At 51.0% G+C, this 27,351-nt stretch overlaps 1 protein-coding gene across 2 annotated transcripts in view; it reads right to left on the reverse strand.

Moving 5' to 3' along the window:
* Nucleotides 1–608: 608 nt before the first annotated feature.
* Nucleotides 609–27,351, reverse strand: part of LOC145350348 (carboxy-terminal domain RNA polymerase II polypeptide A small phosphatase 1-like) — a 35,916-nt gene continuing 9,173 nt past the window's right edge. Inside the window, exons 2-7 of one of the 2 annotated variants that reach the window (XM_080199584.1) lie at nucleotides 21,525–21,682; nucleotides 14,079–14,183; nucleotides 9,952–10,008; nucleotides 4,676–4,768; nucleotides 2,918–3,103; nucleotides 609–803 (exon numbers count right to left, since the gene is read on the reverse strand). In XM_080199584.1, the coding sequence (XP_080055710.1) occupies nucleotides 672–803; nucleotides 2,918–3,103; nucleotides 4,676–4,768; nucleotides 9,952–10,008; nucleotides 14,079–14,183; nucleotides 21,525–21,682 (731 nt within the window). In that variant the 3' untranslated portion in view covers nucleotides 609–671. The remainder of the gene's footprint in view (nucleotides 804–2,917; nucleotides 3,104–4,675; nucleotides 4,769–9,951; nucleotides 10,009–14,078; nucleotides 14,184–21,524; nucleotides 21,683–27,351) is intronic. The other variant, XM_080199585.1, reaches the window with a different exon arrangement.

The following is a 27,351-nucleotide window of genomic DNA, read 5'->3' on the forward strand; positions in this document are numbered from 1 at the left end:
CACCCACCCCACCCCACCCCACCACCAAAACACATGATAAAACACAGCTCAGCCCAGCTGGAAAATGATTCCCTTCTTACACCCATTTATTTTGTTTTAAAAACTTTCGATTCAATTCGCTAAACCAGCCATCATCCGCAGAGACTCCAAGTTCTCTGCTCCGCCAATCGCCTGCCTGCACGGCCGCCGGCTGTTCAACCGTGGAAGGCTTCACGGCCAGCCCACTGCCCGGACCTCACCGGGGCGCCCAGTGAGAGGGCGAAGGGGGTCGGGGGGGGGGGGGGGGGGGGGGGGGGGGAGGGAGACAAGGAGAATAACAAAAAAAAGCCAGCAGACGGGTTGGCGCCTCACGCCCCACCCTTAGACACACGACCCCAATACCCAGGCTGCGGTTGGGAGTGTCCGAGTGTGGAAGGAGCTCTCTCCGGAGAAGCGCTGCCAGGCCGGATCCGTCGGTCACTCGCAGTTCTGCAGACGGCCGCACTGTTCATCCCGGGTTCCCCTCTCTCTCTCTCTCTCTGACGGTAAAGGCACGCTGGTGAGACAAACCACAGCTCCAGAGGAGACCGCTCTCTGCCGGAGTGGGGTTTGGGGAGAGGGAGGGGGAAGGGGGGGGGGGGGTGGTGGAGGTGAGGGGTGGGCTCCACAACCCCGTTCAGTCTCCATCCGGCTCAGCGCTGGCTGGACTTGTGTTCCTGAAGCAGTGTGAAAATATTGTCCTCCTTCGAGAGTCTCTCAAAGAAAGGGATGAGGTTCCGCAGCTCCATGTCATGCATATCATCAAACCAGGATGTGATGGGCACCTGGGGGAAAATGAAAATGAGAATGAGAATAAGGAGGAGGAGGAGAAACGGCACATTAGTAACTTCCAGTAGACCTCTCCCCACTTGCTCGTTTGCTCACAATCTGGATGTGAGGATCTCGGCATTTGTCCCCGTTCTGTCCTCTTCCCCATCCACAGTTCACATTCCCAACTCCCGAATCGTGCAGAGGAATCCGGGCCACGGATTCCCAGGAGGAGACCATTCTGCCCATCAACTCTGCACCGACTCTGACACAGCCATCCCACCCATGCCCACCCCTCCACCCTATCCCCATAACCCCGCCCACTTGGCACGGCCAATCCACCTCATCCACAAATTTCACTGTTTGGGGGGGGGGGGGGGGGGGGGGGGGGGTAGCGAAACCTGAGCACCCGGGGGAAACCCACGCAGACACGGGGAGAACGTGCAGACTCCACACTGACAGGTGACCCAAGCCGGGGAATCAAACCCGGGTCCCTGGCGCTGGAGAGACAGCAGTGCTAACCCACCCTGCCACCAAGGTCAAGGTGTTACACTGGGGCCGTATCTTGCCCCTCAGGAGGGCATGAAGGGTCCCACAATCACAGCTCGACATTCATCCACATTTACCCCACAGTGGATGATCTAGTCATTGTCACATTGCTCTTTGTGGGATCATTCTGTGTACAAATTAACTATTGGTGATGACACTTTTTGGGGTGAACCGGGATGATCAAAAGGCGCTATAGAAATGCAAGTCTTTCTTTTATAAATTTCCTTGCTAATCCTCATACACCAAGCTGCCCGTGTAAACCTGTTTCTTTAACAATCGGACAAGTATTTATTGCCCATCCCTAATTGCCCTTGAACTGAGTGTCTCAGTTGGCCATTTCAGAGGGGCATTTAAGAGCCAACCACATTGCTGTGACTCTAGAGTCACATGTAGGCCAGACCGGGTAAGGACGGCAGATTTCCTTCCCTAAAGGACATTAGTGAACCAGATGGGATGAGTTTTTCTAACAATCGACAATGGTTTCATGGTCATCACTAGATTCTTAATTCCAGATTTTTTTTTATTGAATTCAAATTCCACCATCTGCTGTGGCAGGATTCGAACCCAGGTCCCCAGAACATTAGCTGAGTTTCTACATTAATAATTTAAACGATAATTCCACTGGGCCATCACCTCCCTGTTTGAACCCCTATCCCCCCCGAGCCTGGGCCTCTGGATTTTACAGTGTGATTCACCAACGTAATGGAAATTACCAAGAGGCTGGATCAAAATCTCAATCACATATTAGAATCCCTACAGTGTAGGAGGCCATTTGGCCCATTGAGTCTGCATTGGCTACAATCCCACCCAGGCCCTATCCCCGTAACTGTACATATTCACCCCGCTAATCCCTCTAACCCGGGACACTAAGGGGCAATTGAATATGGTCAATGTACCTAACCCACACATCTTTGGAGCGTGGGAGGAAACTGGAGCACCCAGAGGAAACCCACGCAGACATAGGGAGAATGTGCAAACACCACACAGACAGCGACTTGAGGCTGGAATTGACCTTGGGTCCCTGGCACTGTGAGGCAGCAGTGCTAACCACTGTGCCATCCCTAAAACTTTAGGCAAGAAGGCAGGTTTCCTTCCCTAGACAGGTTTTTCCAACAGTTGACATATTGGGGGCAGGGAGTGAGGAATTCCAACAGGGTGTAAACTCTGGCAGGGTTGATGTGAGTGAGATGTTTCCCCTGGAGATGAGTCTAGAACCAGGAGACATAATCTCAGAATAAGGCCATTTAAGTCTGAGATGAGGAGGAATTTCTTCACTCAGAGGGCGGAGAACCTTTGGAATTCTCTCCCTCTGAGCTGTGGAAGCTCAGTCATTGCGTGTACTCAAAACAGAGATTGATACAATTGCAGGAGACATTGACATCAGGGTCTACGGAGCTAGAACAAGGTGGTAACATTGAGAGAGGTGATCAGCCTTGATCTAATTGAATAGCAGAACGGGCTAAACGGTCTACTCCCTCTCCTACGTTCCTTATCCGAGAGCACGCCTTCTGAAAGCGATCAGACAGCGAACACACAGATATGCAGGGGACTGATGGGGAGCACGTGACAATCGGTGACCTACAGCATTGTTTGGATGGAAGACGTAAGAGGCTGGAGAGTTGTCGATGATGATTAACTTGTTTAAATCCCGTCCTAACCGGCTGAGATCCTTGACGTAATTGCCCTGATGGAAGACGCAGGATTCACGGAAGAGACGGAACCGGAAAGCTCCCCACTTGTCCAGGAGATCGGCTACAGGGTCAGCATACTGTGAAACAAAGGGGAATTGGGGGATCAGCGTAGGGTCAGTAACCAAAAACCGTCGTATCCCAAACTCGCCCCCACGTCCAATCTGCCCATCACTCCCCGTGCTATCCAAACGGCACCCTAACTGAAAAATTCCCATCCTGATTTTCAGACCAACCTCCTGTCCATTGACTCTGTCTGCACTTCCCGCTGCCTCGGCAAAGCAGCCAGCATAATCAAGGAGGCCACAGACCCCGGACATTCCCTCTTCCATCGGGAAAAAAAATACAAAAGTCTGAGGTCCCGTACCAACCGACTCAAGAACAGCTTCTTCCCTGCTGCTGTCAGGCTTTTGAATGGACCTACCTTGCATTAAATTGATCTTTCTCTACACCCTCGCTGTGACTGTAACACTACATTCTGCACCCTCTCCTTTCCTCCTCTATCAACGGTATGCTTTGTCTGTGTAGAGTGCAAGAAACAATACTTTTCATTGTATCCCAATACATGTGACAACAATAAATCAAATCAAAATTTAAAATCCCTCCATGACCTTCAGCTCACCAACACCCCGCCCCCGCCCCCAATCTCCGTCACATCCGGATAAAATCCTTCACATCTCTGCCCTCCCCAATTCTTTAGCATCCTGGTCCCCATTTATTAACGTCACAAGTTGGCTTACATTAACACCGCAATGAAGTTACTGTGAAAATCCCCTATTCTGGTTGGTTCAGGGCCAACCCAGGGTGGGGGACCTTGTCTAAGCTCTTTGAACAGCTGTACCTTCAGCCGCCTGGACCCTAAACTCTGGAATTCCCTCATTAAATCTCTCCAATTATCTCAGCAAATTTAAGATGTTTCTGAAAGTCCATCTTCCTGATTTTGCCTGGGGTACCTGGCTTTACTCTTCTGTGAAAAAGAGCTCTCTCAAAATGTTAGCAGCTGTTCAAAGAGCTTGGACAAGTTTCCCCACCCTGGGCTGACCCTAAACCAACGGCATGGTGACACAGTGGTTAGCACTGCTGCTTCACAGCTCCAAGGACCTGGGTTCAATTCCCGGCTCGGGTCACTGTCTGTGTAGAGTTTGGATATTCTCCTCGTGTCTGCGTGGGTTTCCTCCGGGTGCTCTGGTTTCCTCCCACAGTCCAGAGATGTGCGGGTCAGGTTGATTGGCCATGCTAAAATTGCCCCTTAGAGTCCTGAGCTGCGTAGGTTAGAGGGATTAGTGGGTGAATAGAACATAGAACATTACAGCGCAGTACAGGCCCTTTGGCCCTCAATGTTGTGCTGACCAGTGGAACGAATCTAATGACCCTCTAACCTAAACTATTTCAAGGGAATAATATGTAGGGATATGGGGATAGGGCCTGGGTGGGATTGTGGTCTGGGCGGATCCAATGGGCCGAATGGCCTCTTTCTGTACTGTATCTACGATCAGCCAGACTAATGCATTTTCACAGTAATTTCATTGCCGTGTTAACGTAAGTCACTTGTGATACCAATAAATAAACCTTACCCAAAGATAGGATTTTACAACCAGAGGGACATGGATACAACAGGATTGTGCGACTAATAATGACGGGGACTGACTCACCTTGGACAGACTGGCTGTGAATAGCACGCACTCAAAGAGCTCACCCATTCTCTTTAAAAACTCATCCACATAAGGCCTCTTTAGGACGTAGACCTGAAATACAGAACGGCAACAGTGAGGGTGAGGAGACAGAGAGATCACCACTATACAGCCAGCACAGGAGGCTCAATAGCCTCCTCCAGACTGTAATATTCACAACTAGAGAGGGGAAGGAGTTTGAGTGAGGGATGGAGGGAAGAGAGGAAAAAGGAGAGGTGGATGGATAAGAGGGGGAACGGGAGAGGGGAAAGGGTTAAGATGACGGAATCAAAGAGAGAGGAAAATAGAGAACAGAGAAAGGAGAAAAGAGCAGGCCATGTTGAGGAATAACATGTGAAGTTAAAGCACATGAGATTGCGGGTAATGTCTCGAGATGGATAGAAAGCAAAGAGTTGGCATAAATGGGTCTTTTTCTGATTGGCAGTCAGTGCCTAGTGGGATTCCATGGGATCTGTGCTAGGATGCCAACTGTTCACATTATATATTAATGATTTGGAAAAGGGAACTGAATGTATTATCTCCAAATTTGCCGATGATACAAAGTTGGGTGGGAGGGTGAGCTGTGAGGAGGATGCAGAGATGCTTCAGTGTGATTTGGACAGGCTGAGTGTGTGGTATCTGCATAACAGATACAGTATAATGCGGATAATGTGAGGTTATCCACTTTCGTAGCAATAATAGGAATTCAGATTATTACTTGAATGGGTGTAAATTGAAAGAGGTGGATACTCAGCGAGATCTTGGTGTCCTTGTGCATCAATCAGGCAGGTACAGCAGGCAGTAAAGGCGGCAACTATTATGTTGGCCTTCGTAGCGAGAGGATTTGAGTATAGAGATAGGGACGTTTTGCTGCAATTGTATAGGGCGTTGGTGAGGCCACATCTGGAGTATTGTGTGCAGTTTTGTTGTCCTTATCTGAGGAAGGATGTCCTTGCTATAGAGGGAGCACAGCGAAGGTTTACCAGGCTGATTCCTGGGATGGCAGGTCTGTCATATGAGGAGAGACTAAGTCAGTTAGGATTATATTCACTGGAGTTTGGAAGAGTGGTAGGGGGTTTCATAGAAACTTATAAAATTCTAACAGGGTTAGACAGGGTAGATTCAGAGAGAATGTTCCCAATGGTGGGGGGAGTTGGAACTAGGGGTCATAGTTTGAGGATAAGGGGCAAACCTTTGAGAACTGAGGGGAGGAGAAATTTCTTCACCCAGAGGGTGGGGAATGTGTGGAATTCACTCCCACAGAAAGTAGTTGAGACCAAAACATTGTCTGATTTCAAGAAGAAATGAGATATAGCTCCAGGGGCTAAAGCGATTGAGGGATGTGGGGGGGGAAATCATTGATTATGATCATCCCTGATCAAAATGAATGGCAGAGCAGGCTCGAAGGGCCAAATGGCCTCCTCCTGCTCCTGGTTTCTGTGTTTAGGAAGAGTTGGGACAGAAGATTCTGGAAAACATTCTAATGGATCAGGGCTTGTGTGCGATCGAGGTGAGTGGATTTGGGTGCTCTGGCATCGCATTTAGATTAGGTTAATGTTGATTCAGATTTAGACAGCTGCATCAGCGGAGACACTCTCAGAAGATGCCCTCACACCGGCCAACGGGATTGCGACAATCGAGAACAAGCGCGCGTGAGACGAACGTGGCGTGTTTCCTGAGCCAAGTAGTCAAGGACAGGCCGGAGCTTCACCGAACAGCCTATCCTGGATTACTTGAAGCAGGTCACAGCCTCAGCAGGGCTCTAGCCCGTCGACGATTTCATCCAATCGGAGATCAGAACCGAGTTCTGCGGCCCCCGTGCCCAGTCCGACTCCAATCGACCGCACGGAGGCTGGGTCACGAAATGCAGATTCCTTATCCCGGATTCCCCGGTAGCTAGATGGCTGGAATTTCCCAGCAAGGAACGTGGTGTGAAAGGTTCAGACCACGGTGGCCCCTCGGGAGATCTAGAACCTTCCACAGCCACAATGTAGCGTGTTTCACTTCCTCCGCCACATACATAGTTTCTGAATGCCACTGGCCTTAAACATGGGTCTCATCGGGTCCGGAAAAACTATTTTAAAACCTTAATCGTAGGAGAGGAATTAGGCCACTCTGCCCATCTAGTCTGCTCTGCCCTTCAATCATGGCATTTTGGGCCTGACTTCACAAAACACACAAAAACAAGGATCTTATTTGTTACAAACAGGAAGATGTCCAAGAGAAGCCACTGTGGCCAGATGCTGACAAATCCCCGCTCTGTATCCAGCTGTTCTACAGGGAGATAAGTTGCCGTGATGGCAGATGCACCTGCTCCAAATTTCCTTCAATTCTGAAACGTTCCCAGCAGTTGGCAAACGTCAAACCGCTATTGGAGAACGGGAGGGAGAGAGAAATGACAGGCCAGTTAGCCCGATGGCAGTCACTGGGAAAAGCCTGGAATCTATTATTAAGGAAGTCTCAACAATGCACCTGGAAAAGTATGGTGTGACCCAGAACATGTCAAAATGGTTTCTACAAGGGGGAAATCATGTTTGATAAATGGGTATAACTGGTACATGGATAACAGGGAATCTCTCTCGTTCCTGTGTGGGACGTGGGTGTCGCTGGGCTGGCCAGCATTTATTGTCCATGTTGCCCAAGGGCAGTTGAGAGTCAACCACATTGTTGTGGCTCCAGACCCACATGTGGACCAGGACATCTGTGGCAGCCTTCCATCCAGTATTGGGGTGGTCAGTTTTGTGTTGCGTCGCTCGGTGTGGTTCAGGAGCCCCACTCTGGCAATGTCTGTCCCGACCACGCTGGTTACAGAGGGAGTCAGCGAGCTGAGAAAGATCAGATTCACTGGTCTCTGCTTTCTCTGGACCCGCAACCAGCTCAGCTTCTGCCCTTCCAAACAGTCAGCCTCCAGGGGTCAGATACCGTCCCACAGGGGTGAGTGTCAATGTTCTGCATCGCCACATCCTGCCTGCAGGCATCTTTATGTAACATCTTTAATCAGGCTGTTGAGGTGGATAGGATAGGAACTCCCTGATTAAGGGCCAAATTGATGGCCTCTTGCTCTACATTTAACCAGGCGTGTCAGTTCCTCTGGCACACCTAGTCTAGACTGCTAATTGGAACACTGTATGCTGTTGGAAATAAAGGGATTTTGTTGAAGGAACTTCTGCCTCTGTTATTACTCCTTACAACAGAGGTATGGACATGATTCTCCACACAGAGTCTTTTGGTACACAGCATTTACCCACCTGATCAGTGTGGCTGGGTCAGGGAATATATAAAATCTCAACACTGCAGAAGGTGGCCATTTGGCCCATTGAGTCTACAGCAACTCTCCAATAGACCAACCCACCCAGGCCTAACTCTCACCTATCCCTGTAATCCCATGCATTTGCCATGACTAACCTACGCATCTTTTGGACACTAAAGGGCAACTTACCATGGCTAACCTACTCAACCTGCACATTTTTGGAAACTAAGGGGCAATTTAGCAGGGCCAGTCCAACTAACCTGCACGTCTTTCGGACTGTGGGAGGAAACCAGAGCAGCTGGAGTAAACCCACATCGACACGGGGAGAATGTGCAAACTCCACACAGACAGTCACCCAAGGACGGAATTGAACTCGGGTCCCTGACATTGTGAGGCAGCAGTGCCAACCACTGTGCCACCCACTATCCATAAAACATAGGAGCAGAATCAGGTCATTCAGCCCATCGAGTCTGCTCCGCCATTCAATCATGGTTGATATTTTTCTCATCCCCATTCTCCTTGTCTTTACCCCATAACCCCTGATCCCCTGTATCCCATTGCTGTCACCTGATGAAGGAGCAGTGATCTGAAAGCTTATGCTACCAAATAAACCTGTTGGACTTTAACCTGGTATTGTGAAACTTCTTATCCTATTGCTGTCAGCGTAGCAATGGGCACTGCTGATGGACTTGCTATGCTCCAGCAGTGAGTTGGTGACTTTGTCCTGCCAATGATATGTCTGAGACAGGGAAGATGGTAACAGCTCAGCCTTTCCTGCTGTCCAGGTCTCACCACCGCAGAGGAAAGTGCTGAGGACACAGGCTTGGTAGATTCTGTCTGGTGTTCTCACTCGGGTTGCCGTTCTCTCTTACACAACTTGGTTATAACAACAGCAGCTTTTGTGGTCCGTGTGTTGATCTCAGCATCAAGTGACAGATTGCTGGTGATTGTGGAGTCTAGATATGTGAAGCTACCAACAACCTCCAGTGTTCCATTGTCAGTGCTGATAGATGGTGGTGTGTCAATATCCCGGAACATGACGTTTATCTACCTGATGCTGGAGGTCAAAACAAACTCTTTCCAGATGTGACCGAGTTTAGTAAACATAATATTTACAAAAAGCATTCAAAGTTTTACAGGAAAGGTTATTGCACTTCCTGGGAGTCAGAGTCACATTAACATGGGCAGCAAACCTGGCAAGATTTGGGATAAACAGCCTTTTCAAGCCAGGAGGCTGTGACAAGTAGAGCAGCCCAAGGATTGGTGATGGGCCCTCATTTAAAGGGTTTTGATTAATCGAAGGGGCAGCATTGTGGCACAGTGGTTAGCACTGCTGCCCCAGAGTGCCGTGGACCAGGGTTCGATTCCAGCCTCGACTCTCAGCATGGAGTTTACACGTTCTCCATGTTTGCGTGGAGTGAATGAGGAGGAGTTTGGATCCATTGGAATTCTGTCCAATGGGAGTGAATGGGAAGGGATTTGATCCATTGGAATTCTACCCAATGGGAGCAAATGGGAAGGAGAATGAATCCATTAATATTCTGTCCAATGGGAGTGAATGGGAAGGGGTTTGATCCATTGGAATTCTGTCCAATGGGAGTGAACAGGAAGGAGAGTGATCTATTAGAATTTTGTCCAATGGGAGTGAATGGGAAGGGGTTTGATCCATTGGAATTCTATCTAATGGGGGCAAACGGGAAGGAATTTGAATCAATTAATATTCTGTCCAATGGGACTGAACGGGAAGGGGTTTGATCCATTGGAATTCTGTCCAATGGGATATCAATAAACCAGTTTTATTCTTGATGACAATCCAAGATGAGTGAATCAATCCCAAACTGTCCGTGCTGGGATTTGAACTGTTGACCATTGTTATTCCCAGCCTCTGGATGACGATGTCAGTTGCCAGAGTGGTATTGCCAATTCCCCATCCCTCCTTTGCCAGGAGGACAGTGGCACAGAGCCCCTGTTGCAGATAGTCCTGCCACGCTGTTTCACACACGCTCACCTGATGTACTTGGCCATCGATCTCCACGGGGATAATGAAGTCCGCGTTGTTCACCGGCTGTGGGGTGGGGGGATGGGGGGGAAGGGGGAAGGCATCATCCAATCAGGAAGAAAGAATCTGTTTCCAACACTTATCCTCCACTCCATCCCACAATGCTCCGACACCACACTCTCCCCATAAACACCCCCACCCCCCCCCCTCCCCCAGACAAACACAGTCATTATCAGCCACGCCTCAGCTGCTTCCTCTCCCATCCAGCTCAGTTACGGGTTCAAATCTCACTCCAGATGCACAAACACATAACTCCAGGCTGACATTCCGAATGCAGCGCTGAGGGGGCGCCACCGCACTGTCAGAGGGTCAGTGCTGAGGGAGTGCCGCACTGTCAGAGGGTCAGTGCCGAGGGAGTGCCGCACTGTCAGAGGGTCAGTGCCGAGGGAGTGCCGCACTGTCAGAGGGTCAGTGCCGAGGGAGTGCCGCACTGTCAGAGGGTCAGTGCCGAGGGAGTGCCGCACTGTCAGAGGGTCAGTGCCGAGGGAGTGCCGCACTGTCAGAGGGTCAGTGCCGAGGGAGTGCCGCACTGTCAGAGGGTCAGTGCCGAGGGAGTGCCACACTGTCAGAGGGTCAGTGCCGAGGGAGTGCCACACTGTCAGAGGGTCAGTGCTGAGGGAGTGCCGCACTGTCAGAGGGTCAGTGCTGAGGGAGTGCCGCACTGTCAGAGGGTCAGTGCTGAGGGAGTGCCACACTGTCAGAGGGTCAGTGCTGAGGGAGTGCCACACTGTCAGAGGGTCAGTGCTGAGGGAGTGCCGCACTGTCAGAGGGTCAGTGCTGAGGGAGTGCCGCACTGTCAGAGGGTCAGTGCTGAGGGAGTGCCGCACTGTCACAGGGTCAGTGCTGAGGGAGTGCCGCACTGTCAGAGGGTCAGTGCTGAGGGAGTGCCACACTGTCACAGGGTCAGTGCTGAGGGAGTGCCGCACTGTCAGAGGGTCAGTGCTGAGGGAGTGCCGCACTGTCAGAGGGTCAGTGCTGAGGGAGTGCCACACTGCCAGAGGGTCAGTGCTGAGGGAGTGCCGCACTGTCAGAGGGTCAGTGCTGAGGGAGTGCCACACTGCCAGAGGGTCAGTGCTGAGGGAGTGCCACACTGCCAGAGGGTCAGTGCTGAGGGAGTGCCGCACTGTCAGAGGGTCAGTACTGAGGGAGTGCCACACTGCCAGAGGGTCAGTGCTGAGGGAGTGCCGCACTGTCAGAGGGTCAGTACTGAGGGAGTGCCACACTGCCAGAGGGTCAGTGCTGAGGGAGTGCCACACTGTCAGGGGGTCAGTGCTGAGGGAGTGCCACACTGTCAGAGGGTCAGTGCTGAGGGAGTGCCACACTGTCAGGGGGTCAGTGCTGAGGGAGCGCCGCACTGTCAGAGGGTCAGTGCTGAGGGGGCTCCGCCGCACTGTCAGGGGGTCAGTGCTGAGGGGGCTCCGCCGCACTGTCAGGGGGCCCGGTTTCGGATGAGATGTTGAACGGGGTGGGAAAGGGACATTTTTCATCCATTGGGCGAGTGTAAAACATCCACTGCCATTAGCCCGAGAAGCGGACGTGCCTTGGGGGTATCTAACCCTCAATCTAAATAACTATTAGAACAAGTGATCTGTTCATTATCTGCCTGTCTGAGAGAGCTTGCTGTGTACCAATTGGCTGCTACATTTCTCAAACTGCTGCCATTGGCTGCATTGCACTTTGGTACATCTAAAAGGTGCTATAGAAATGCAAATTTATGCTTTTTTTTGGGTTGCCAACCCCCCCACCCCAGGATTGGTCTGGATTCCCCAGAAATTATAGATTAATTTTGCTGACACTGCAGTGATGTCCCCGTTATAAGAAGCATCTTAAAGGAGAGGAGGGGGCGGGGGTGGTGCGGTTTAAGGGAGGGAATTGCAGAGTTCAGGGTCCCCAGGCAGCTGAAGGCATGGAGTGATTTAAAAGTGGTTTGGGGGGGGCACGCTCAAGAGGCCGGACTTGGGGGTCACACTATTGAAGTGAGGTTGACGTGGTAAATGAACCAAATTTTCAATCCCCCCAGGCACTCCTCAGTTGGAAGTGGAAAGGGGGACAAGTCTCTTGCTCTGATGGCTAACTACTTCACCCTCCCCATTGACACAGAACAATGGTAAGGAATGGACTATTCAACAATTCTGGGTCTCCAGAAATGACCCATTGACCAAGGTGGGGTTGGATGGGGGGGCCTACAGGGGCTGTGACACTCAGACTTTACTCAGGCATGGCCACGTGAAAATAGACCAACCTTCATCCACCTTCTACCCCCCCTGACAGCCTAGGAGAGGTCCAGTGGGTTTATCGCTGGACTATTAACCCAACTTTAAGGGCGTTCAAATGGTCAGTGGATAGGCATATGGATAACATTGGAATAGTTTAGGTTAGAGGGTCATTAGATTGGTTCTACTGGTCGGCGCAACATCGAGGGCCTGTACTGCGCTGTAATGTTCTATGTTCTAATCCAGGAACTCAGTTCTGGGGACGCAGGTTCGAATCCCACCACGGCAGATGGTGGAGTTGGAATTCAATTAAAAAATCTGGGATTAAGAATCTACTGATGACCATGAAACCATTGTCGATGAAACCCGCCTTGTTCACTAATGTCCTTTAGGGAAGGAAATCTGCCGTCCTTACCCGGGCTGGCCTACATATGATTCCAGAGACACAGCAATGTCGTTGAGTCTCAACTACCCGCTGAAACTGCCCAGCGAGCCACTCAGAACCAGGGCAACTTGGGATGGGCTGAACACTGGGAGAGGGGGATGGTGGGTTTGAGGGGTATCACAGTGATCCATCAGTGAGTCTGCAACAGGCCGAGGCATGAGGAGAGATATGGGAAGAAGCTGGCAATGTCACTGGGCTAGTAATCCAGAGGCCCAGACTAACACTGTGGGGACATGGGCTCAAATCCCACCAGGGCAGCTGAGGAATTTTAACTCCATGATTTAACTGGATGATAAAGCTAGTCTCAGTAATGGCTATCATCGATTGTTGTAAAAAACCCAGCTGGGTCAATAAAGTCCCTCCCTTTAGGGAAGGAAATGTGGTCTACAAGGGCCAGGGGATGAAAGGTTATCAGGGGAATGTTGGGAATGTGATGATGTTGAACTCAGATCACAGACTCCCTACAGTGCAGGAGGAGGCCATTTGGCCCATTGAGTCTGCACTGACTCTCTGACAGAGTGTCTCACCCCTCTCCCCTGCCCTACCCCAGTAATGGTGTGGAGATGCCGGCGTTGGACTGGGGTAAACACAGCAAGAAGTCTCACAACACCAGGTTAAAGTCCAACAGGTTTATTTGATAGTAAACCAGAGCATATGCTCTGGTTGAGACCAGAACTCTCCACTCACTTGACGAAGGGGCAAACCCTGAAAGCTTGTGGGTTTACTATCAAACAAACCTGCTGGACTTTAACCTGGTGTTGTGAGACTTCTTGCTGGGTTTCTCCCTGTAACCCCACACATTTACCATCCTCCTAACCTACACATCTTGGGACACTAAGAGGTGACTTGGCATGGCCAATACATCTAACCTGCACATCCGTGGACTGTGAGAGGAAACCAGAGCACCTGGGAGGAAACCCACACAGACACGGGGAGAATGTGCAGACCCTGCACAGACAGTGACCCGAGACGGGAATCAAACCCAGCTCCCTGGCACAGCGAGGCAGCAGTGCTAACCATTGGGCTGCCCTGGTCTTATTGGATTGTGGGGTAGGCTTGAGGGGCCGAGTGGCCTAATCCTGCTCCTAGTCTGTACGTCCGCAAACGTGACTCCAGACCCGACGACTCTCAACTTCCCGCCAATTTGTTTGGCCATTTCACTAGTTCAGGGGGCAATTAGGGATGGCAACAAGTGGGCAATAACTTGCCAGCAATGCCCACGTCCCACCAAAAGTCCCAATGATGGAGAAAACAGGAAGCGGAGGTCACCTGTTCCTACCCTCACCGCACCTCAAACGTCTGAGATTACTGCCGCCGGACACAGCAAGGGGTCAATGCTTTCAAAACAAGGAGATTGACAGAAGAAAGGTAAAATCAAATTGGAAAGAATACGGGGAGAGAAAAAAAGATTAACACACCTTAAACGAACTGTGAACTAATGTTTCATCCAAGTCGATGACTACACATTTCTTCCCACTGTCCTGAGCTTTCACTTCTGGGAGGAGGTGATAACTACCAGCAGTCTGTATGTTTTAAATATAAAAAAAAACAAGACACAAGAAAAAAAGTGGCAAAAATGCTGCAGTGATGTCAATGAGAAGGATGCGGTACAGATAGGGAGTAACATACCCGTTCCAGGAAACCACGTGTGGTGAGTCGGGGCGGTTAACCAGGTATCTCAGACCCACGGCCACCCTGCCTCGCTCCTTCCCATCTCTGTAACCTCCTCCAGCCCCACAGCATCCCAATCCCAACCTCTGGAGCAAATCCCATTTTTAATCGCTCCGCCATTGGCGGCCGTGCCTTCAGTTGCCTGGCACCGCCCCCCCCCCCCCCCCCCCCCCCCCCCCCGAGTTCTGGAATTCCCTCCCTAAACCTCCTATCTGTACAGTGCAGAAGGTGGCCATTCAGCCCATCGAGTCTGCACCGACTACAATCTCATCCAGGCCCTATCCCCATAAACTCCAGGCGTTTACCGCAGTTAGCCTCTAAGGGGCAATTTAGTACGGCCAATCCACCTAACCTGCTGATCTTTGGACTGTGGGAGGAAACTGGAGCACCCGGAGGAAACCCACACAGACACGGGGAGAACATGCAAACTCCACACAGACAGTGACCCGAGCCGGGAATCGAACCCAGGTCCTTGGCGCTGTGAGGCAGTAGTGCCCGCCTCTTTCAGATGCTCCTTAAGGCCTCCCCCCCTCACCGATCACCATTCAGGTCATCAATCTAAGTGCCTCTCTGAGTAGCTCAGTGCTTTGCTTGGTAACACTGCGGGGTGGGGGTGGGTTATTCAGCCACGCAAAATAAACAAACAAACCGGCAGCCGGTTGCATTTTGGAGAATTACCCGAGTCAGTTTGCAGATACTCTGCTCCTCTCTCCCTCGTGTATTTACCCAGTTTCCCTCTCAGCGAGTCGATACCATTCACCTCACCCCCTCCCCGTGGGAGCCAGTTCCCACATTCTCGCCACTCTCTGCATAAACAACTCTCTCCTCTCTTTCCCAGTTGGAAACTCTCTCGCACTGACAGCCTGGAATTCCAGCTCCCCCGCACCTCCCCACCCCCTAAACAACTGAAAACACCTCAACCTCTGCTCTGTCCCTTCAACATTTTAAAAAGAACCTCAATCAGGCAGCACCCCCCCCCCCGACCTCTGCTAATTACCCCCCCGCCCCCCAAAACCCCACCCCTCCTTGGAGCAGAGAGGGAGCTCCAGCCAATTTGAGCAGACGGTTTACAGCAGTTCCGTTCTAATATCAGCTCCATGTGAGATGCCCCTCAGTCTCTGTTTCCCCCCCTCCCTCCCTCCTCCCTCCAGCTAACCCACCCACCCCCCCCCCTTTTACTGGCCCTCCTCGTATTACTGAGAAGCATATTTCCTTCAGTCCTCTGTCGAGATTACCCAAGTCACGCAGAGAGTGCTGGAATCCAAATAGTCCAGTCTTTTTTCCCCCAACGCTCAAAAAAAGACAAAAACTTGCCAAAAAGGGCACGTTTGCTAAAGGTGTAACCCAGAGAGAGAGAGTGGGAGAAGTCAACCTTTTCACAGAGTGGGTGGGTAAGGGTTGGGGTTGGGGGTGGGGGGGGGGTGGGATTTTTTTTAACGTTCCCGCTCTGATCTCTCTAACTATCGCTGCTCTCAATCAGCTCGCGGTCCCTGCTCCGCATTCCTCACATTCCATTCCACTTGCTATTTTGTTTTTGCAACAGGCAGCCCCCGCCATTGGTCGGAGGGTGGGGCGACACCGCCACCTCCTGGCGCGGCGGTGGATACTGCAGCAACCAAACAAGTCGGGTAGGGGGCTGGGGGTGGCTGGAGTTGGAGTTTAGAAGGCTGGCGATCTTATATGGACGTATAAGATAATGAAGGGGATGGATAGGGTTAGAGGTAGAGAGATTCTTCCCGCTTAGAAAGGACAGCAGGACTAGAGGGCACAGCCTCAAAGTAAGGAGGGGAGAGGGGGTCAGTTTAGATCAGAGTTGAGGAGGAACTTCTTCACTCAAAGGGTGGTGAATCTCTGGAATTCTCTGCCCGTTGAAGTGGTGGAGGCTACCTCGCTGAATATACTTAAGTCATGGGTAGATAGGTTTCTGACAGACAAGGGAATTAAGGGTTATGGGGAGAAAGCGGGAAAGTGGAACTGATCCACTTCAGATCAGCCATGATCTTATTGAATGGCGGGGCAGGCTCGAAGGGCTAGATGGCCTACTCCTGCTCCTATTTCTTATGGTTGGTGCAGTTCCAGGAGTGGCCATCATCCTGTGAAATTTCAATCAAGGCCAGTTGAGGAATTGTTCCAGCTTTTGTCTGGGTCACGTGTACTGACAGATTGCTGCCTGCAGGGAACAAGGGGAGGGTGGGGACTGCTGTGTGTGGGGGCAGGGCAGTCACCCCCACCCCTCCCAGGTTAGATCCTACCCATTCTGGATTGTAAAACCCAGGCCTGGGTGGTGTGACCCCCCTGATATCCCCACACCCACCACATTCTGCTGAACGTTAATAATTTATAATCAGCCTCCAGCCTCTTTGGGGGTTTTGGGTCGGAGGAGGGTGCTGTCCACTGTCACACCCTTGAGTGTGTGAAGAAGCCTTTCCTGTCATCATCCCAGACAGACTGGCTGTCGTTTAGTCCTTGACTGCCCTGCTGCAGGGAAATAGTTTCTCTCTTTGATCTCCTCAAATACCTTAGTGTCAGCTAAGACATTAAGTTGATCTTTCTCTACACCCTAGCTACAACTGTAACACTACATTCTGCACTCTGTCTTCTTTCCTTCTCTGTGAACTGGTATGTTTTGTCTGTATAGCAGGCAAGAAACAATACTTTTCACTGTATGTTAATACATGTGACAATAATAAATCAAATCAGATCAGATCGATTCTTAATCTTCTAAACTCAAGGGAATACCAGGCCAGTCTGTGTAACCTGACATTGTGAATTAACACTTCCAGCCACATACCTGGTGAATGAACCACCCCCTCCCCCACCCTCCCCCCCCCCCCCCCCCCCACCCTCCCTGAGCACTCCAAGGCCAGTACATCCTCCCTGCATCGTGGAGTGGGATCTCAACCCAGTTATTCCCAATGGGTTTTAACCAGGGGTTTATCCAACTGATCCGCAACTGTTTCAGATGAACATTCCAGTCGCCCTTTCTGCTTTCTTTGGGTTTGTCTGTTGTTCTTGTGATTTCTGTACTGGAATCGCTAAAACCTCTCAGCTCCGCCATGGTTTCAGGGCTCTCTCTCGTCAGTTAGAGAATTCCCTGGTCTGTTTTCCAGTTAGTCCAAGCTGGATGACTTTCAACTCCCCAGGTTGAACCACCCCTGCCATACTTTCAGGTAAAGTCGTCATAGTCCCAGAGGACCATAGGCTGCTCTTTCCCCTTTGGGGAGGGGGGCGGAGAGCTGATTGGTAGTGATTTAACCAGTGGATCAGGTGAGGGGTGAGGTCTTCATGAATAACCTCAGCCGCTGCAGGAATTGAACCCACGCTGATGGTGTCACTCTGCATCACAAACCAGCCACCCAGCCAACTGAGTTAATCAAGCCCCAATTTTTACCCACTCACTGAATCCATCTTTGATTTGCTGTGTGTTATTATTTATTGTACGTACGGACTTGCTGTGCTGCACGGAATTGGTTGGAGACCTCTTTCGAACCGAGTAGAAAGTTGCTATTATATTCTTCTTTGGGGAAGGAGTGGGGGAAATCCACCTCGGTTCAGCAAAATGGGTGTGTGGGGTGGCACAGTGGTCAGCACCGCTGCCTCACAGGGCCAGGGACCCGGGTTCAATTCCTGGCTTGGGTCACTGTCTGTTCTTCCCCATGTCTGCGTGGGTTTCCTCCGTGCGCTCCGGTTTCCTCCCACAGTCCAGAAGACGTGCTGGTTGGCCATGCTAAATTCTCCCTCAGTGTACCCCAACTGGAGCTGGAGTGTGGCGATTAGGGGATTTTCGCAGTAACTTCATTGCAGTGTTAATGTAAGCCTACTTGTGACACTAATACAAATAAACTTATAAACTAGGTTCGGGGGATTAGCCATGGTAAATGCGTAGGGTGACAGTGATAGAGCAGGCGTTGGGTGGGCCTAGGTAGAATCCCCCATCGGAGGGTCAGTGCAGACTCAAAGGAGCCCGAGTGGCCCCCTTCTGCACTCTCGGGATACCCCATGAGACATTTTCAAGATGCCCCCACGTAACTATCTCAGAATTAAATTTCAGAATAAGGGATCACCACTTGGCACTAGGACAAGGAGGGATTTCTTCACTCAGAGGGGGGCAAAGTCTTGGAATTCTCTAGCCTGAGGACTGTGGAAGCTCGGTCACGGACCCTGTTCAAGATGGACAGATTCCTGGACACTGAGGGGTACGGGGAGGGGGCAGGAAAGTGGGGGGAGAAAACCAGCCATGGGCAGTTTGAGTGGCTCCCTGATCTCGAGCGGTGGAACCAATCACTCTTCGTAGAACCTATGGCGCAGAGACAGGCCCTTCAGCCCAAACCGGTCCATGCTGACCAAAATGGCCATCTAAGCTAACCCCATTTACCTGCATTTGACCCATAAATCTTTCCTATCCATCACTCTTCCCATTATTTTCTTGGAATTGTGCATATGGGAGATGCACTCCTAACCCTCCCCTGTTCCCAGGAAGCAGGTATGAGAGGTCAGTGCTGCGTACTCAATGTGTGGAGAGAACACACATCATCAGAAGCAGCAATTATTGCTTTCTGAGCTTGAATTAAGATGCTCCCCTGGACTGGATGTTGCCGGGGTGGTGATACGTTTTTGACAAATCCCACCAATTAGTCTATGATATAACACAGTGACACACGTTATTCCTGCATTGTGTGCATACAGGTCTCCATTAACATATCCCACAGTCATGGACACACACTGGAGCAGCTGTCTCCGCCCCAAAGTAAAGTTAATTTATTAGTCGCAAGGCTTACATTAACACTGCAATGAAGTTACTGTAAAATTCCACTAGTCGCCACACTGATGCTTGTTCAGGTCAATGTACCTAACCAGCACATCTTTTAGAGCGTGGGGAGCACCTGGAGGAAACCCATGCAGACATGGGCAGAACATGTAGACTCCACACAGACAGTGCTAACCACTGTGCTGCCCCTTACATATCTCACTGCTATGGGCACACATTGAAGCAGTTGCCTCTGCCCCATGCTGTCTGTACAGTTAGCCTGCCCGAGATTAGACACTCAGAAACCATGGACTGATCATCCTGCATTTCTGCTTTACTTTTTAAATTCTAGTTTCCGCTGGGTTTGCCTTTTTTGGAAGGTGGGATTATCCCAATCCAACTCACTACCCATTGGCAGAGAGCCCTGCTCCCACAATGCCTCCTCAGGACCCAGGGTCCAGACCCGGGGGTGTTAACCCTGCCTACCACCCTTTAACCTCCAGCCTACTTTCAAACACTTAGTTACCAGCTTCTTTCTGCTGTAATAAGATATCTCCTTAGGTTTGTGTTTGACTGCTGTTAATGCTTCTGCCTCATTCTTGCATAGAACCTAAACCAAAATGCCAACAATGGTTAGTGCCGGCTACTCAAGCTGGGCAATCTTACAGTTCAAGAGGCCATTCGGCCCATAGTGCTGCTGCTGGATCTTTGAAAGAGCTATCCAATTAATCCCTCTCCAGTCCACTCTCTTCCTTTTTGCCCAAGTCAGTTTTGAAAGTTCCTGTTGAGTCTGTTTCTGTCGCCCCTTCAGGCGACGCCTCCCAGATCACAACCACCTGCTGGGTCACCCCCAAAGCCAGAAAATCCCACCCAAGACCTTGGCATTGTTGGTGTCCCACCCGCTACAATTTCCGTGGCAGGCGGGACAGGAAAACTCTGCCCAATATCTCCCCCATCTTTCTTCTGCCAATTATCTACAACCTGTGTCCTCTGGTTCCTCAGCGGAAATAGTTACTCTTCTTATTTGGAACGTTCACAAGTCACATTCCAATGTGTTGGGGATTTGCCCCCTCTCCACTCCTCAAGCTCTATTGGACAAGACCAATGCATTAGCCAACCCCTTCCCACCAATCCCCTCCCTGTACGATGCCAGCTCTTTCCTACACCCTGCCCAAAACACTAACAAATTTTTCATATTTAAAAGCGAAAAGTAATTATTTTCTAACCTGGAACTCAGGTGAGGACGGACACGAGGTTACAGGAGTAGGGAATGATTCTCACATTGGAGAAGCGGAGTCTCAGTTAGGCTCTGTCCAGGAACAGGCCCCTCTCGTTGTGAAGCAACAAGGAGGTGATGCAGCAGAGCGCTGGGTGGGGTCCCGGTTGAGGAATCAGTCTAGTTTGACACCTGTGACAGGGGTTTAAACCCTTAACCAGAGTGGGGGCGGGTCAGTCACGGTGCACGGGGAAGAGAGGGGTCCAGTTGCAGGGTGTGTGTGTGATGGGGGGTCCAGTTGGAGTGTGGGGGGGGGGGCGATGGGGGTAGAGAGTCCGTCAGAGGGCAAGGGCGAGAGAGTGTGTGTGTGTGTGTGTGTGTGTGTGTGTGTGTGTGTGTGTGTGAGAGGGTCTATTGCTGCACGTGCAGTGGTGGGGGGGGGGGGGGGTGTGCGCGGGGGTTGGTCTGTCACTGCTTGTGCGGGGTGGGGGGGGGGTGCGGTCACTGTGTGTGGGTGAGGGAGGGGAGGGGTAAGGGAGCAGTCAATCACTGTGTGTGGGGGGTGGGGGCAGGTCCGCTGTGTGTGGAGAGTAGGGAGCCTCGGGAATGAGCTGCCTGCGGCTGTGTGGGTGCCGACTCCGTCCCTCTGACTGGGACTTGGACCAGATCAGGGTGGGGGTGGTCATCGGGAAGAGGGGGGTGTTTATCGAGGTCAGTCTGTCTGGTCTGGGTAACGTGATCCAATCACCTGGAGAGAGTCGGACCGGATTTGTCCCAGTGTTTTTCACTCCGGATTCTCCATGGGGATTTGTCTGTTTTTCCGTCTCTCACAGGAGATTATTTGGCTCGGAGTCGCTCTGACAGTGAGACGTGTCCATCAGCTAGACTCGAGTCATTGTTATTTCCTCCAATCCTCCTCCCCCTTTCTCCATGTCCCCACTCCAACACACTCCCCCTTCCCATTGCACCCACCACCTCTACCCACTTCCCTCCCCCACCCATCCTCGCTGACCCGTGTCCCATTCCTCCCCACTCGACCCTCCCTCATCCACCTCTCCCCACTCCCATCATTTCTACCCCCCTCCCGCCTTCCCAGCAAACCGCCCCCCCCCCTCCATCCTCCAGTCTGAATTTCGCCACATTTCTGCCCATCCAGAGTTCGCTCAGACAGCAGCTGGCTTGCCCCCTACCTCCCCCCCCACCTCCCCCCGCCCCCCCAAACCCGGTTACCTGTAAGACACTGGCCTTGCCATCGAGCAGCTGTGACGTGTTGTTGTTGCTGGCACCCAGGGCCTGGTTAGCATCGTCATGGTGACGTTGGAGGCAGCAGAAGATGGTTCGGAAGATGTTCCGTCGCCGAGGTTTCTTGCTGGAGACGGGCAGGTTTCCTGAAAGACGGAGTCATTCCCAGGGATTTAGAGACACAGAGGGAGAGAGCAACCCCTTCAGCCCAGGCAGGGGCAGCACTGCCAACCCTGCCAGCCTGCTCACTACATACTGAGGCTAGCCAACCCCGATTTGATTTGATTTATTATTGCTACATGTATTAGTACACAGTGAAAAGGGGGCAGCATGGTGGCACGGTGGTTAGCACCTCACACACCAGGGTTCGATGCCCGGTTTGGGTCACTTGACTGTCTACACATTCTCCCCGTGTCTGCGTGGGTTTCCTCCAGGTGCCCTGGTTTCATCCCATAGTCCGAAGATCTGCGGGTTAGGTGGATTCACCATGCTAGATTACCCCCGGTCAGGAGAACTAGGTAGAGTTGTGGGGATAGGGCCTGGGTGGGATTCTGGTCAGTGCCAACTTGATGGATGAATGGCCTCCTTCTGCACTGTGGAATTCTATGATTCTTGCACGCTGTGCAGACAAAGCATACCGTTCATAGAGAGGGAAAGGAGAGGGTGCAGAATGTAGTGTTACAGTCACAGCCAGGGTGTAGAGAAAGATCAACTCAATGCGAGGTAGGTCCATTCAAAAGTCTGACAGCAGCAGGGAAGAAGCTGTTCTAAACTTCTAAGTTCATTTATTAGTGGCAGAAGTAGGCTTACATTAACAGTGCAATGAAGTTACTGTGAAAATCCCCTGGTCGCCACACTCTGGTGCCTGTTCGGGTACAGAGGGAGGATTTAGCACGGCCGATGCATCTAACCAGCATGTCCTTTGGACTGTGGGAGGAAACCGGAGAACCCAGAGGAAACCCATGCACACACACGGAGAATCTGCAAACTGCTGAGAGGCAGCAGTGCTCGCTGCTGTGCCCAGCTGGTACGTGACCTCAGACTTCTGTATCTTTTTCCCGATGGAAGAGTGTGTGTCCGGGGTGCCTGGGGTCCTTAATTATGCTGGCTGCTTTGCCGAGGCAACGAGAAGTGTAGACAGAGTCGATGGATGGGAGACTGGTCTGAGTGACGGATTGGGATACATTCAAGAACTTTTGTATTTCTTTGTGGTCTTGGGCAGAGCAGGAGCCCATACCAAGCTGTGATACAACCAGAAAGAATGCTTTCTATGTTGCATCTGTAAAAGTTAGTGAGAGTCATAGCAGACATGCCAAATTTCTTTATTCTTCTGAGAAAGTTGAGGTATTGGTGGGCTTTCTTAACTATAATGTCAGCATGGGGGGACCAGTACAGGTTGTTAGTGATCTGGACGCAGAAACTGGAAGCTCTTGACCCTTTCCATTGCTGGTGAACTGTGACACAAAAGGTCAACATGCTTATCTGGCCCAGAATGCACTGCAATTTGCAAAAATGGCGCCCCTGCTGGTGAATCTGCATCACAATTCAACAATACTTCATTGGCTGCAAATCACCCATGAGTCATCCAGTGATTGGGAAAGCTGCCAGATAAAAGCACAGTTTCCATTCTTCACCAAAGCAGCATGATACAGGGGAACACAACCTCAGCCACTCCACTCAGCGGAAATCCAAACACGTGAGTGACAGTGTTAGCTGCGCCTCAGCGGGCAATACTGCCAACCTCCCGGGGCTCAAACCCCACCGCAAGGCTCCAGCTCAGAGCTGGCTGAGTGCTGCACTGTCAGAGGTGACAGCTTAAACTGAGAACTCCCCGTCCCTCGCCAGCACTGTGCCACGGTAGCACAGAGGTTAGCACTGCTGCCTCTCAGTGCCTGGGACCCGGATTTGATTCCTGGCTTGGGTGACTGTCTGTTTGCACATTCTCCCCGTGTCTGCGTCGGTTTCCTCCCGCAGTCTGAAAGACGTGCTGGTTAGAGTGCATTAACCATGCTAAATTCTCCCTCAGTGTGCCTGAACAGGTGCTGGAGTGCAGCGACTAGGGGATTTTCACTGTAACTTCACTACAGTGTTAACGCAAGCCTACTTGTGACTAATAAATAAACTAGAAGCCCTCATTAGTAGATTTCAAAAGATACCGCAGTGAGAAGGAGCAGAGAAATGTTCTCCCAAACAGAGCCATTAACTAACAGATTACCTGGTTAATACCTTCTTGTGGGATCTTGCTGTGTACAATGTGGTTTGGTATTTGACAGTGACCAAACTTCCAAAAACAAAAAGACTTCATTGGGTTGGAATGAGGATCTGGAGTTTGCGACTCTCTTTATGGGAAAACAAAATGCCCCAAATCTCACCCACCCCCTCCCATCACTAATTACTTTTCCTCTCTGCACCCCCCCCTCTACCTGCCCCACAGGAATGACTGGCAAAACCTCCACCCACCCCTAGCCGACAAACCAGTAAACACTCACGGACAAACACGATGCTCGGCAGCCAATCTCTGTTTCCCCCAGATTTGATTTATTGTCACGTGCGTTGGGATAAAGTGAAAAGTATTGTGTTCCTCGCGCGCTATACAGACAAAACATACCGTTCACAGAGAAGGAAACGAGAGGGTGCAGAATGTAGTGTTACACTCACAGCGAGGGTGGGCTGGGAAAGATCAACTTAGTACAAGGAAGGCCCATTCAGAAAGCTGGCAGGGAAGACGCTGTTCTTGATGGGGAGGGGGAGAAAGGGGAGCTCCAGTAACAACCCAACCCCCAGCTGCATCCACATTCGACACTGTCACTGCGGGTTGAGGAATCTGGGGAGGGGAAGGGTGGGACCGGACTGGACTGCAGCGAACTTTGCGCACATTCCGATTGGAAACTTTGACCTCCTGGCTTTTGGACTGGGTGGAACTTGATCCAATCTATCAGGAAGAGGGAGTTCTGAGATAACAGAACGGAGCAATTGTCAAGATGGCACAGGATCGGGGTGGGGGGGGCACTAAGTCAATAGTTGAAGACATCAGGACAAATGGCAAAGGCTGTTATTAAAAGCACTTGGCATTCTTGGCGTTATTGAGAGAGGCATAAAGCTTGGAAGTTACGTTAAACCTTCGTAACTCGCCTGTTAGACGCCAGCTAGAGGATTGGGTTTAGTTCTGGATTTGATTTATTATTGTCCCATGTATTAACAAACAATGAAAAGTACTGTTTCTTGCACGCTATACAGACAAAGCATACTGTTCATAGAGAAGGAAAGAAGGGAGTGCAGAATATAATGTTACAGTCATAGCTAGGGTGTAGAGAAAGATCAACTTAATGCGAGGTAGGTCCATTCAAAAGTCTGACAGCAGCAGGGAAGAAGCTGTTCTTGAGTCGGTTGGTACGGGACCTCAGACTTTTGTATCTTTTTCCCGATGGAAGAAGGTGGAAGAGAGAATGTCCGGGGTGTGTGGGGTTCTAAATTACAGACAATTGGAAGCTCTCAACCATTTCCACTTCATCCCCACTTTAGGAAGGATGTTGAGGCCTGGGAGTGATTGCGGACGGGGATTTACTGGAATCTTCCCAGGGATCAGGGACTTTAGTTAATGTGAAGAGACAGGAGGCTGGGATTGTTCCTCTTGGAGCAGAGAAAGTTAAGAGGAGATTTAAGATAGATGTGAAAAACCCTGAGGCATTCGGGTAGAAAATAAGTTTATTATTATCACAAATAGGCTTACATTAACACTGCAATGAAATTACTGTGAAAATCCCCCAGCTGCCACACTCCAGCATCTGTTTGGGAGAATTTAACACGGCCAATCCGCCTAACCAGCATATTTTTCAGACTGTGGGAGGAAACTGGAGCACCCAAAGGAAACCCACGCAGACACGGGGAGAATGTGCAGACTCCACAGACAGTGACCCAGGTCGGGAATTGAACCCGGGTCCCTGGCGCTGTGAGGCAGCAGTGCTAACTACTATGCCACCATGCTGCCACGTTGGGTCTGTTGGCTTTGGGGAGGTGGGGGAGGGGTGGATAGGAGGGAGGACTGGACGGGCAAGGGCAGTGATGGGGGCTGTCAGTAACCAGGGGGACACAGAGAGAAGATAATCAGCAAAACAGCCAGAGGGGGAGATGAGCGGAATTTTATTTTACTCAGTAACTTGTGATCTGGAATGTTTTCCCCCGAAAGGCAGCGGAAGCAGATTCAAAAATAACTTTTAAACGGGATTTGGGTAAATTTCCGTTTGAATTTACTGGAATTAAATTCAATTAATTCCCGTAAATGGGACTATGGGGTGAAAGTAGATTATTTAATGTGTCGTTCAAAGAGCCAGTACAGGTATATTGGGCTGAATGGCCTCTTCCTCTGCTGTATAATCAGAGGAACTGTCCTCACTGACGCATCGTTCATCACTCTGGCCATTGGTAGATTTGGGCATCGTGGTTAAATTGGCTGCACACTCACCTTGAGGGCAAAGGGTGTGCGTTCAAGTCCAAATGACGTTATCCAGACGGAAACCCCACAGGGAGGGAGCTGATGGTGGGGCATTTTTCACCTCAGATATTAAACTCAAACCCCACTTTCCCTGGATGAGGAATAGGATTGAGTGGGGTGAGGCGGGGGGGGGGAGGTTGGGGTGGGTATAATACTACAATTTTGTAACACTCTGGTCAGATCCTATCAACAATAATTGTGTCCAGGTCGGGACACCACGCCTTCAGGCCAGGAGAGGGTACAGGGGGTGGCATGGTGATTAGCAATGCTGCCTCACAGTGCCAGGGACCCTGGTTCAAATCCCCGGCCTCGGGTGACTGTGCAGAGTCTGCGCGCCCTCCCCATGTCTGCGTGGTAAAGTTTATTTATTAGTCACAAGTCAGCTTACATTGATAACTGCAATGAATGAGGAGAGGCTGAATAAACTGGGCTTGTACTCGTTAGAGTTTAGAAGAATGAGGGGAGATCTCATTGAGACGTATAAGATGATGAATGGGATGGATAGGATAGAGGTGGAGAGACTCTTCCCACTCAAAAAAGACAGTAGGACTAGGGGGCACAGCCTCAAGATAAAGGGGGGGCGGTTTAGAACGGAGTTGAGGAGGAACTTCTTCACTCAAAGGGTGGTGAATCTCTGGAATTCTCTGCCCGTTGAAGTGGTGGAGGCTGCCTCGCTAAATATTTTTAAGACGCGGGTTGATGGGTTTTTGATGAGAGAGGGGATTAAGGGTTATGGGGAGAGGGCGGGAAAGTGGAACTGAGACACGACAGATCAGCCATGATCCTATTGAATGGCGGGGCAGGCTCGAAGGGCTAGATGGCCTACTCCTGCTCCTATTTCTTATGTTCTTAAGTTACTGCGAAATTCCCCTAGTCGCCACACTCTGGAATCATCTAACCCGCACGTCTTTCAGAACGTGGGAGGAAACCGCAGCACCCGGAGGAAACCCATGCAGACATGGGGAGATCATGCAGGCTCCACACAGACAGTGACCCAAGCCGGGAATCGAACCTGGGTCCCTGGCACCGTGAAGCAACAGTGCTAACCCACTGTGCCTTTCCCCTGGGTGCTCTGGGCTGGATAAGAATCACTTTTGGAGAGTCAAGTGCAGGTTTGATGGGCTGAATGGCCTCCTCCTGCACTGCCGGGGCCCTATGGTTAGGAGGGGTGCAAGGCTTGGAGGAGTTTGGGTTCACAGGGGTGCAGGGCATGTAGCAGGTGTGGGGAACAAGGGTGGGGAGTGGGCAGGCAGAGGGTAGGAGGAGAGGGGTTTGAGCGGAAGTTGAGGGTGGGGGTGGAGGTGGTGAGGGGTAGTGATGTTT

The sequence above is a fragment of the Carcharhinus amblyrhynchos genome, chromosome 11 (assembly GCF_965287045.1).
Source record: "Carcharhinus amblyrhynchos chromosome 11, sCarAmb.v2.hapA, whole genome shotgun sequence".
Classification (NCBI taxonomy): Eukaryota; Metazoa; Chordata; class Chondrichthyes; order Carcharhiniformes; family Carcharhinidae; genus Carcharhinus; species Carcharhinus amblyrhynchos.